The 12,878-nt window shown below is 44.1% G+C and overlaps 1 protein-coding gene across 1 annotated transcript; it reads left to right on the top strand.

The window, feature by feature from the left end:
* Positions 1-5,047: 5,047 nt before the first annotated feature.
* Positions 5,048-12,802, top strand: TEX28 (testis expressed 28). Its single transcript, XM_027845807.1, is given in 3 exon segments — positions 5,048-5,778; positions 8,449-8,584; positions 12,372-12,802. Coding segments are annotated over 3 exon segments (1,224 nt in total). The 3' UTR covers positions 12,729-12,802.
* Positions 12,803-12,878: the final 76 nt, after the last annotated feature.

Raw genomic sequence — 12,878 nt, 5'->3', positions numbered from 1 at the left:
AACTGAACAACAAAGCACATTTCATCTTGAGTCCTCTGGAATCATAGCTGGTCATTGTGTTAATCAGAATTCTTAAGTCTTTCAAAGTTTTTTGTCTTCACAATATTGTTGTTATTGTATAAATTGTTCTCCTGGATCTGCTCACTTCGCTTTGCATCAGTTCATATACATCTTCCCAAGTTTCTCTGAAACCATCCCCTTGTCATTTCTTATAGCATAATAGTATACTATCACATTGATATGCCATAACTTGCCCAACCATTCCCCAGTTAATGGGCACTCCCTCAGTTTCTAATTCTTTGCCACCATAAAAGGGCTGCTATAAATATTTTTGTACATATGGGTTCTTTTCCTCTTTCTTTGATCTCTTTGGGGTACAGACCTAGTAGTGGTATTGTAGGTCAAACAGCACACACAATTTAATAGCTTTTTTAGGCAGAGTTCCAGATTGCTTTCTAAAATAGCTGAACCAGGTCACAGCTCCACCAACAGTGCATTAATGCACATATTTTCCCCCAGCACCTCCAGCATTCTTCATTTGGGGGAAAGTATTTTTGAGTGTATTTTATTCCCTTGCCAATATCCACTCTGACCAAAGTAGAGACTTTGAGAGCAAACTACTTGAGGAAATGTTTGCTTTGACAAGTATCAAAAACTACGCCATACCATCCACAAGAAGACTCCAGTCTGAATGGTTTAACTGCACGTGGTTAGACAGAACAAAAGTCTCAACAAAAAAGTCAGTATGTGCTATTTCTAACACATGCATAGAATTCCACCAGGAATTATGCTCCAGGCTTTTTGCCGTGCTCATAAGAACCACACCTACCTATTGACTTGTATTTTGGTACCTCAGATGAAGGAGGTGATGCTACTCACAGTGAGTGCGTCTTTCATTTGACAGAGAATCTGAGAGGTCTCAGATCAGAAGCTGTGGCAGAAACAAAAGACAGTGTGCTAGTATATGTCATCAAGACTTTCCACAAGAAGACAGAGTTCTGTTGAGAAACCTTGGCATTCAAGGGACTCACAAGTAAACTGACTGATGGAAAGCTAATTCATACAAAGCTGCTGAGAGACCTGGAAACTTTCCTTCTTGCAAAATGGCCCCAGAAAATGGAAGGAGTCCTATCAAGAGCATTCATCACAAGCACCTATTGCTCATTGACAAATTAGTTGGACTTTCTAAAGAGCAGGTGGAGAGAACTGATGTATACTCAACTCAGAAAATGTTAAGCAAAAGAGAGTATCCACTTGTTATCCAGAAACTTTCTGACCTAGATATGGGTACTAAGAGTGATGATTCAAGTGAGGAGGAGACTATGGTTCTAGTATGTGGCAGAAAGGACAGGTAGGTGGCACTGCAGGGGGTAGAGCACCAGGCCTGGAGTCAGGAAGACCTGGGTTCAAATATGGCCTCAGACGCTTATAAGATCCCTGGGCCAGTCACTTATCCCTGTTTGCTTCAGTTTCTTTATCTGTAAAATGAGCTAGAGAAGGAAATGGCAAACCAATCCAGTATCTCTGCCAAGAAAACCCCAAATGGGGTCACAAAGAGTGGATATGACTCAACAACAAAACATGAGGCAGAAGATCTGGACCAAGAATCATGTCTTTTCTTCCATAGAGCTGGTACTATAGAGACTTCTAGGGCACAGATACAAGAGAGCATGAACATACTGATGCCAACCCACCCCTGCTGTCAGCCTAGGTGTAGACAAACAAGTCAGTCCTTACCATTTACTAACTCAAGTATAAGAGTAGAGAAACTGATCAGAAACAAAGGAACTAGACCCATCAGACCAGTCACTAGATTAACTTGTGATGTTGTAGGTGTACCTGAAGAAATAGTTATACACTTATCCAGGCAACAATGCAGGATTCCCTATGTGATATGTGCCTTGCCTATAATTGCATGTGTTCATTGCTACACATGTTAAGTATAACATGTTTGAGTATACTTGCTCATTATTTGGCTCTTAAGTTCATGTTTCTATGTTTTGTGTTATGTTCATACTATAGCAATATCTGATAACTGTTTTGTGTATTCACTAATGTTTTTAGTTAAGTTGTATTTTTATTTAGGCCTATTGGTAATATTATTGTTGCAGCTAGCTAGCTTTGTTTTGTTAATCATTCTTTGCTTTGGTGTTTTTTATTACTTGCTCTGTACCATGGATATGCATGTGTTCTTGACCTGTGTATGTGCTAGGTCCTGTGTGTAACATCTCACTGTAGCACTGTCAGGTGATACTCCGTATAGTGTCATGTCTATTGTATGGATTGCTAATGCACATTTGTTTTCTTTTGTTTTCAGTGGTATACTAGTTTGGTTACCTGGGGTGCCAGGAAAATTGTCATTGTTGTTTTAAAGTGCTCATGTTTGTGTTTATGCCATATAGTTACAGGTTTTGAGCTTGCACCCACCGGGTTTTGCAAGGGACTACAAAACGTTTCAGCCCAGGGGAGGAATGTAACCTAGCCTGGGGTGTTTTCCATGCTGCTGTATATGTGAAAGAAAACATGGCTCCAGATCACTGAAGAGAATACTGACTGACATATGACAATAAGTACTTGTATAAGGAGAGTGGAATTGGTGCCAGATTGTCTTGGGGAAGAGACATGGTGGTTCCAGACATATAGGGGAAGCCAGCTCAACATTTCCCTGATCTCCAGCTTGCCTTCCTAGAGACTGCAAAATGGACCTCCTTGGATGAGATCAAGCTCTCTTGGTTGGAGTTGAGATTTCATCTCACCCTCACCTGAATAGGTCATTCAAGTACCACCACAGGGTAGTACTCATCTATAATCCTGGCCACCAGGGAGGCTAAGCCTGGAAAATCTCTTGGGCTCCAGAGTCCTGAGGCTGTGCTAATTAAGTGTCTACACTGAATTCAGTATTAATATGGTGAGTTCCAGGGAGTGGGAAGCCACCAGGTTACCTAAGGAGGAGTGAAACAGCCCAGGTCATAAACAGAACAGGTCAAGGCTCCCATGCTGAACAGTAATGGGACCAGGCCCTCCAGTAGCCCCTGTGCTTTCAGCTTGTGAGAGATAGGGAGATTCAGTCTGAAAAATTGTTTTTTAATTGAAAAATCAAGAGTTCATTCACTCACATATTCTTTGATATAGTTTAATTTGCATAACTTCTCCAATTTCTGTTTTCTATTTGCTTGGACAAATCTATTTATTCACTCTTTACTATCTATGATGGTCTTTTGTGTAACCAGCATTTGATGAGAAAGAGCTAAGCTGGCAAGTGTAATCTAAAGGCTAGCTTCCCCCTTAAGAGTGACTAGGGTAGGGGCAGCTAGGTGGCACCTGGCCTGGAGTCAGGAGCACCTGCGCTCAAATCTGGCCTTAGACACATAACACTTACTAGCTGTGTGACTCTGGGCAAGTCACTTAACCTCAATTGCCTTGCAAAAGAAAAAAGAGGGGGCAGCTAGGTGGCGCAGTGAATGAAGCACTAGCCCTAGAGTCAGGAGGACCTGAGTTCAAATCCAGCCTCAGACACTTGACACTTACTAGCTATGTGACCCTGGGCAAGTCACTTAACCCCATTGTCTAGCCACGAAAAAAAAAAAAGAAAAAAAGAGTGACCAGGGCAACAGCTTTCCTTCTGAACCAGACTTAGAATCCTATACTACCAATATTTGAAGAGACAGATAGATATAATTTTTGCCCAATATCCCTCTTTGAGATAGTCAAAGGAAGGAGTCACGGCCTTTCTTCTGTTCCCTCAAAAAGGAAATTGCAGTCTCACTTGAAGAGGGGGAACCAGATCACAGAGCCATTTAGATGACCCATGTGGCTATCCCTATCTTACGTGGCCATACATATCTCACATGGGCATGTATATCTTACACTCTCATGACAGCCCATTCTGGTTTTGGATAGCTTTGACTTAATAGCCTTTCTTTACATAGAAACTAAATCTGCCTCTCTTCAGCTCCTTCCCACCCACCCACCCCTCCTGCCCCACTACCACCACCACCGTTGCTCTGAGTTCTCCTCTGGGGGCCAGGCAGCCTCAGTCTAATCCCTCTTTCACACTATGGCTCTTCAAATTTGGAAAACCAGCTATCATGTCTCCCTAGGCTTCTCTTCCTTAGGCTAAGTGCCCTAGTCCCTTCAAATAGCATGGTCTCCAGGTCACTTATCATCCTGGTTGACTTCTAGACCTATTTCACTTTGTCTGTCCTTCCTAAAATGTGATGCCCAGAAGTAAGCAGAATATTCCAGGTGGGAGGGACCTTAAAGGCCATCTTGTCCAAGCTCCTTATTTCATAGAGGAGGAAACTGAGGCCCAGAAAGGTTGTAACCACCAGGGAATACATGGCAAAATCAAATTTTCCAGCCCAGACCCCCTGACTCCAAATCCAATACTTCTTTCCATCATACCACACTTTCTCCTCCAAGTCCAACCCCCCTCATTTTATAGATGAGGAAACTGAGACATCCTAAGGGAGTATCTTGGTGATCTGGGGCTCATCATGAGGAGGAGCCTTCCCAAATTTGCCTAGGATTCCTCTTAAATATATGTATTCAACAGTTATAGCTACTGCTTATTAGTATTAATTATTAATATTAATACTTATTAGCACTTAATGTTTGCAAAGCCCTTTATAATTATTATTTCATTTGATTCTCACAACAACCATGAGAGGTAGGTCCTATCATGATCCCCATTTTACAGATAAGGAAACTGAAACAGACCTAATGCTTACTCCTTCCTTTGACTATCTCAAAGAGGGATATTGAGCTAAAATTTTATCTGTCTGTCCCCTCATATATTGGTAGTATAGGGGTCTAAGTCTGGTTCAGAAGGAAAGCTGTTGCCCTTCTTAGCTCTTTCTCACCAAGTTAAGTGGCTTACCCAGGATCACATAGTTAGCAAGTATGTGAAGTGGAAACCGAACTTAGGTCTTCTTAACCCCAGGCCCAGCACTCTATTACACTGTTCCAGCTAGTTACTAAAATGTCACTGAATGTCCCCAAGTACACTGGTCACAGTATTCCCAACTTTGTGATTTCTGTTCTCCCAATGCAGGCGAAACATATGAAGAGTCAAAGTCCCCCACACCTTCTCAGTTGCCCCATCGACCAAGACAGATCCTCTCCCACCAAAGATGAGGGCTCCAGCGACAACCCCAGGCAATCAATCAGTGAGATTAGCCGAAGCCTCCAGGATAATGTCAAACATCGCATCCTGTACTTGTCAGAGCAGCTCAAAGTGGAGAAAACCAGCCGCGATGAGAACACAGTAGGCTACCTCAAACTAGTGTCCAAAGCTGACCAGCAGCAGGCCACTCACATTAGACGAGCCTTTGAGAAGGTGAACCAGCGCTCTTTGGCCACTATTGCCCACATAGAACACAAGCTCCGACAGTATCACCAACAGCTCCAGGAAATGGAAGAGGGGAGCAGGCCCAAGTGCTCATCACTGAAGGAAGAGAAGGCCAACAAGAGCCAGGAACCTGCTGACAAGGCCCCTTTGGTGGGGAACCCAAAGACCAGAGCAGAGGAACCGCAATCCACAAGTCCCCTGGATGTCTTAGAGGGAGATGCGCTGGCTGCTGCCCTCCCACAGGAAAAATCCTCAAAGAAAGATAGCATAGGCCAGCAATGAAGTCTGCTCTCCTTCAAGGTCAAGGAAGAGCTGGAAGATATTAAAAAATCCCATAGCAGACTTGAGCTATCTTCTCAAGCCTTGAGGGTGAAGTACCTGACTGACTTGCAGCTGATTATCAAGTCTCTTCAGGAGGAGAAATATAGGTAAGGCCAAGTCCTTCAGCTTCACCTGCTCATGGCCCTAGCTAAAGGACAGGCCGTTTTCTTTTACAGCCCATCGGTCAGACAGACACAAGCTCATGAAATGTCAGAGCTGGTAGGAACCCAAGACGTGACTTAGAACCCTAAGATCTTAGCTCAGGAAGGCATCTTGGAAGTCATCAAGTCCAGCCCCCTTATCTCACATATGGGGAAGCTGAGTCCCAGAGAGATGCAATGATGAGGTCCAGAAAGGCCTAGAAACTAGCCCCAACCTAGTCAATGATAAATTCAGAACTAGAACCCAGGGCTCTCAACTCCCAGGGAAGAGGCTTTTCCTGCCTTCCCAGACCGCTGAGAATTTTCTCCTACAAATTTTGAGATACATTTAAGGATACTACTTTGTAGGCAAACCCACAGGCTGCCAACCCTGGAGAGCATCTAGGTAAAAATTCTTTCTTGCTTTTTGTAATTTGCAGCCGACAACAGCAGAGCCATAATTAGGATTGCTTGTGCCCGGGACAAGTATACCATGAATTCTGCCTTGGGCAAACTGTCCTCAGTTGAGTAGGAATAGGAAGGCATAGAGGAGTTTGTCTTAGATAGTAGTAGTAATAATAATAATAATAATAGCATTTATATAGCACTTTACATTTTGCAAAGCACCTTACAAATGTTTCATTTCATCCTCACAACAACCCTGGGAGGTAGATGTTATCATTTATCCCCATTTTACAAGTGAGGAAACTGAGGCAAACAGGCTAAATGAAGTCAAGTGACTTACCCAAGGTCACACAGCTAGTGTCTGGGGCTGAGTTTGAACACAGGTCTTCCTGACTTCAGGCTCAGTGCTCTATCTGCTACCTACCATCTGAGAGCTTCCTTTTTAACTAATTAGACTTTCTAATCAGGTGATAAACTAGTTTCTGGACGTTGCAGGACTGCATATGCTATTAGTACCCTCTAAACTCAGTGTCCTGAGGAAAAGCTCTGCTCATCTCATCCTAGTTTCACCTCTGAAGTATAGCAGGCAATTGATGCCTCAGGATGATTTGAGGATTGCTTCTCTGCCCTGCCTGGACCAAAAAGCCCATCATTATAGTCATTTTTCTGGGTTAGACAACAAAGGGGATTTGCTCCAGTTAGGGAGCTATGAAAAATCAGTCAATCAATGTCTTTGTTGAGCACTCCTCTCTAACAAAAAGATACCTGGACTTGGAGTCAGAAGACCAGGATTAAAATCACCGAATTTCCACTTGGACAACTCATTGCCCTCTCTGAGCCTCAGTTTCCTCCTCTGTAAAAAGGGATAGACAGCCTCTAACTCTCTTTACAGATTTAAATCCTCTGATCCCATCTTCTTAGTAGTTCTGTACTATGTCCTGGGGATCTTTAGTTCTTGCCCTCAAGGAGATAATGAGGTAGTTGGGGAGAGATCTAGGAATCAAGATTTGTTAAAAAAAAAAAAGTGTTTGTTGAATTTACAACATGGAATCTAGAAGGCTGAGTAGAAGTGAATGCTCAGGGGCAGCTAGGTGGCACCGGAAAGAGCACCGGCCTTGGAGTTGGGAGGACTGGAGTTCAAATCCGGCCTCAGACCAAACACTTGACACTAGCTGTGTGAGCCTGGGCAAGTCACTTAACCCCCACTGCCTAAAAAAAAAAAAGTGAATGTTCATGTGAGCGTTTTAGACTCCAAGGGGGGTTGGATTTCAGGGATGCCAGAGATCAGTAGAAGCTGGGATAACCAAAGGAGGATGTGGCATGAGTTGTAGCTTCAAAGCTGGTCACGTGAACAGATAGATAGGAGGGAGGATTCCAGGTGAAGGATGATCTGAACATAGGATCAATGATGACAGCCTGACCTCTGACTCACGGCGTCCAAAAGCCGGAATGTGCTCAAGAAATTAGCAACTCACTGGTTCTCTGACTCTTAGAGTCTTTAAATTTTATTTTATTTTGCTTTTTGGTGAGGCAATTTGGGTTAAGTGACATGCCCGGGGTCACACAGCTAGTAAGTATCAAGTGTCTGAGGCCGGATTTGAACTCAGGGCCTCCTAACTCCAAGGCCAGAGCCCTATCCACTGTGCCACCTAGCTGCCCCAAATTTTTTGGTTTCTTGATAGGTATGTTGGACTTTTTTTTTTTTTGCGAGGCAATCCGGGGTTAAGTGACTTGCCCAGGATCACATAGCTAATGGGTGCCGAAAGTCTGAGGTCAAATTTGACCTCAGGTCCTCCTGACTCCAAGCCAGTGTTCTATTTTTAAATTTTATTTTATTAAAAGTAGGGAAAATTATTTCCCCCTGATGCAATGAGGGTAAATGCTGGATTTGGAGTTTGAGGAGCTGGGTTTCTATTTTGGCTCTACTACTTTGTGACTTTGGACAAGTCATTTACCTTCTTTGTGGCTTGTGTTTCTTCTTGTGTAAAATAAGTGGGTTTAGACTGGATGGAGTCTAAGGTCCTTTCCAGGTTGAAAGTTCTCCTTTGTTTTGTATGGGGAAATGGACGCTGGTTGAATTGGGTCTCAGAAGGCATTTTAGAAAGAGGTAGGGTTTTAGTTGATCTTTAAAGGAAAAAAGGGAGGGCAAAGAGGAGCCCAAGTATTTTCCAGGCCCTGGAAAAGTGAACACTTTCCTGATTGTGGTGTTAACTTTCTTTTTCACACGTTAAGGCAAAAAGTGATTGAGGAACAGGTCAATGACCACATGCAGGGGTACCTGGGTGAGATTTCCCATATGAAACAGAACTTGGCCTGCACTGAAGAGAAGATGGTCTATCTGTCCTATGAGAAATCCAAGGAGATATGGGTGAGACCTTTGGGGTGTGATGGGATGGGAGGGAGAGAAATGCATGCCATGGCATTTGTTTCTAGGAGAATGGAGCACAGTGACCAAATACAAAGACTGAGTATTGAAGCCAGGCATTGTTCTAATGCACAGGTTCTAAAGCCAATCCAAATATTCTAATACTCCAAAGGGTCTGGAACCCCCTGGTGTGAGTCACCACTCCACTGATGCGGGTTGGCAATGCCTGCTACTCAGGGGAGTTCTCTGCCGGAGCCCTGGCCCAGGCCCAGGCCCTCCCTCAGGTCCTCTTGCTATTGTAAGAAGGCCAGTGTTTATTTCCAAGTCAGTAAGGCCTCAGCCTTTGGTATACTTACTCTTTTCCATTAGACGCACTTTAGTTTAATGGGTAAGAATATTCTATTATTGTGTGATAGGAAGTGCAGGCTAGGTGTACACTTGGTAGGCCTACCGAAAAGTGGGCGATCAGCTAATTAATTCACCAGCTAGGGAACGTAGGATATCATTTGGGCACCAGGTGGCATTATCCTCGGGCCACCAGCCAAGTGGTTAGTTACCTCAGAGGGTATTGAGTATACGTGGACGGGCTTTTCCAAAGACATTACCCTCACTTCTCACCAGGGGGCGCTTATCCTAGAAACTTTTAGAAACTCCTCCCTGCATAAGCTCTGGACCAGATTCAATACAGATCTAATAGTCAGAGAGACAGAAACAGAGACAGATAGACAGACAGACACACACACACACATAAATGAAATGTATATATATATGGAGGGAGAAAGAAGGGAAGACAGAAAGAGACAGAGACAGAGGCAGACAGAGACAGAGAGACAGACAGAGAAAAGAGCAGGAGGGAAGAAGGAAAGAGAAAGACAGGAGAAAAGAGAAAGGGAGGGAGGAGAGAGAGAGAGAGAGAGAGGAAGAAGAGAAGGAGGGAGGGAGAAAAGAGAAAGGGGCAGGGAGAGAGAAAGGAGTGGGGAGAAGAGAGAAAGAAAAGAGAGACAGAGAGAGGAGAGGGAGGGAAGGAGGGAGAAAAGAGAGGGAGGGAAGGAGAAAAGAGGAGGGGGAGAGAGGGAGAAGAGAGAGAAAAGGGGTGAAGGAGGGAGGAAAAAAAGATCTCTTTGACATATACAAATGAAAAATTGGCTCTGGCTCTCACTCTCTGACTCCGCCCCCAGCCTGCATTTGGGAGATCCCCTTCAGTCCTGCGGCCTCGCTGTATTTCGTATCATTTCGCGAGCAGTCTATACTGCAGCCATGCATACTTTTACTGTACAAAGAACATGAATGAGGCTTGTTAAGGGTTACCCTAGGAAGTGCTCAGCTGAATTACTTTTCCCACCCATTCTCCTGACCTTTTCCCAAAATGGAAAACTTTTAAAATTCCTTCTGGGGATGAGGGTGTGGAGGGTGTGAAAGGATTATGTGCAGGAGTTATGAGTCTGGCACCTCTTTTCAAGGGTCAATGGCCTTAATCAGCCCAGAAAAAGAAATCTTGTAAGGGAGGGGCTTTGTCGGCCCATCAGCTGATCCGGCTTTCATAACACTACCCAGTCTGGCGCCCCGGAGACTGGCTTTGCCCCGGATCTGACTCATGCTGGCACATACTGCCTCTCAGAGCCCTGGTGGGCAGCGCGCATCTTCGCTCTGGGCCTGGGCCTAGATCTGAGCGCTCCCACTATCTACAGTGACATTTGTGCCCCAGAACATCATTCTGAGCCCAAAGGCTGATTGCCTTCTGTGGCCAGCATTGCAGACAGAGCTCACAGTCTGCTTTTCTCCTTCTCGCCAATCTGCACCCCCAAACTCACAGCCGGAAGTCTTTTCAAGGGCAAAAGAAATGGGAACTTGAGAATTATTAGGTCCCTACGCACACATACAGCTTCCTTTTTACCTCCCCCCTCCCCCTCATCACCAATCACCTTCCCCGTCAGCACTTTAATGAAGGTATTTAGGAACACTTGCTTTGTCCCCAAGGCCAAGGACCTGGAGCCTGTATAATCAGTTTGTTTCAGACTGTTCCAAGCCCACAGATTGAATTCCTAACCCCTGCTGTTCTGGTACAGACCTTTGATTTCAACCATGGAAGGAATTTTTAGTGTAGAAAGGTTTTAGCAATATAGCTCCATAAAGGACAAATATGTACCAAAATATTTATAACGGCTCTTTTTGCGGTGGCAAAGAATTGGAAATTGGGGAATAGCTAAATAGGGTGTGGCATATGATTGTGATGGAATTGTTCTCCTGGTAACAAGTAATACAGTTAGGAGAACAATTAATACAATCACAACATTGTAAGGAAAATCAGCAGTGAAAGACTGATCAAAACGATGATCCAACACAGAGGGCTGGTAATGAAAAATGTTCTCCACCTCTGTAAAGAGCTGATGAACTCTGAGTGCAAATTGAAGTATATTTTTCCTTTATTTTTCTTTTCTTTTTTTCGGAACATGGTTAATGCAGAAATACGTTTTGCATCATTGTATATGTATAATAGGAATTGTATTTCTTGCTTTCTCAATGGGTGGAGGAGGGTTAGGGAGAAGGAGAAAATTTGGAACTGAAAATAAAAATTAAATTAAAATCTAAAAAAGACGACAGCCCCATCTATAACCTATGATCTTTGACAATCACCAAGAGCATTTACAGGTTAAGGGATTTGTCCAGTCATGTAACCAATGGGCAGAGACAGGTCTTGAATACAGGTCTTCCTTCCGTCCCTTGGAGCTTGTTAAACTTAAACCCACATGGGGTCTCAACCCACAGTTAACGAAGCACTGAAGGTTCTGTGGATACAAACAGTACCCTAAGGGTTCAAAAGAATATTAAAGGTTGCTTTTGCAGTACTTTGTGAAGCCCCTCCTGAGCCTGAGGGTGTCCTAAAGTCCTTTTGCCCTTTATCTTGAAATACCACAAAACTTCTTCTAAGACCAAAAGAATTGTTTTTTTCTTCCTCATCCTGTGTCATAAAATTTCCCCCGTCTTCCTTATCCTGTCCTTATCTTTAACCACCATAAAACCCTAAAACTACATCATCATTCTGAAACCTCTATATAAGCATAACTCCTCCAAATATCGGGGCCTCAATTAGCTTCCTTGCTGAGGAGCCCCGTGTTGCTTACGAGTTAAATAAAGCTCCTGAATTCTTTCACATCCAAACTGCTCTCTCAAACCTGACCTCAACAAAGGGGTCTAGAGAGAAAAGAGTTTAATAAGCCCTGGACTTTGCCCCTAAATCCCTGCCGGATAGGCAGGCCCCCTTGCTCACAAGGATGAGAAAAAGAGCTGGGTCCCAACAGCCTAGTCCTCACTACTGGAAGCAGCACCCAGGGCGGGTGACCTGGCCAGGGAGCAGGGAGTGAAGCCCCACTGTTAGTCATCATTTCTCTTGTATTTCTCTGCATTCCCTCTGGTCTCTTCCCTCTTAAAAGGAAAATGTGCAATTCAATTCAATTAAATGATTGATGCTTTTCTTCTTACTTCCTTCATTTCCCAGTGACTCCCCCATTCCCAATGGAATCCTCCTTTGTAGCAAAGTGCAATTAAGCAAAACAAATGACCATATTGGCCACACCTAGCAGTGTGCCTGTTGCCCACCACCACATCCTAAGCTAGAAGCAGCAGGCATGCTTCACTATAAGTGACTATAAGTAAGCAGCTATCAAAACACTGCAAGTGTTCATTAGGTGCTCTCTAAGAACTCAATAACATGTATGTGCAGAACTTCTTCGAAGAGGGTCTTCTGACATGTATGCACGTATGTATGTGTGTGTATTTTTGTCATCCTCAGGAGGTGATGGGGACTTTTCATAATCGAATTTCCAAACTGGAGACCCAGCAGCAAACAGACCAACAAGAAATAACGGAGAAGCCCAGAAGCCACTCCCAAGTCTTCCTAGGCAAGTTCATGAGCTTGCTGCTCACTTTGACCACCATTCTCCTCATCTGCCTGTCCACCATCTGCACATGCCCCTTGCCTTTCACCAGATGCCGTCTCCGTTTCTGCGCCATCCTCCTGCTCATTGGGCTGGGGGTGTTCACCTGGCAGAAGTGGTACTCTATCCTGTTCACTTGTTGGCATGAGCGCATCTTATTGAGATTGAAGTTGCATTACAAAGACTCCAGGCCTCTGACAAGTTGGGCTTAAAGGAGCAGGACAAGCCTCCTCAGCCTGGGAATGCCTGCTAGATGTCTCCTTCAGGAATGTCCTGTCCTCTGTTCCCTCTTCCTGCTTCGATGAAGTTTTTCAAAAACTCAGTACTCTCCCCCAAGTTATTTCTGCTCATGCTTCCTGACC

The sequence above is a fragment of the Vombatus ursinus genome, unplaced genomic scaffold (assembly GCF_900497805.2).
Source record: "Vombatus ursinus unplaced genomic scaffold, bare-nosed wombat genome assembly UNPS02015024.1, whole genome shotgun sequence".
Taxonomy (NCBI): domain Eukaryota; kingdom Metazoa; phylum Chordata; class Mammalia; order Diprotodontia; family Vombatidae; genus Vombatus; species Vombatus ursinus.
Note: the sequence above shows the minus strand (reverse complement) of the source record. Positions and strands in the feature narration are given on the sequence as shown.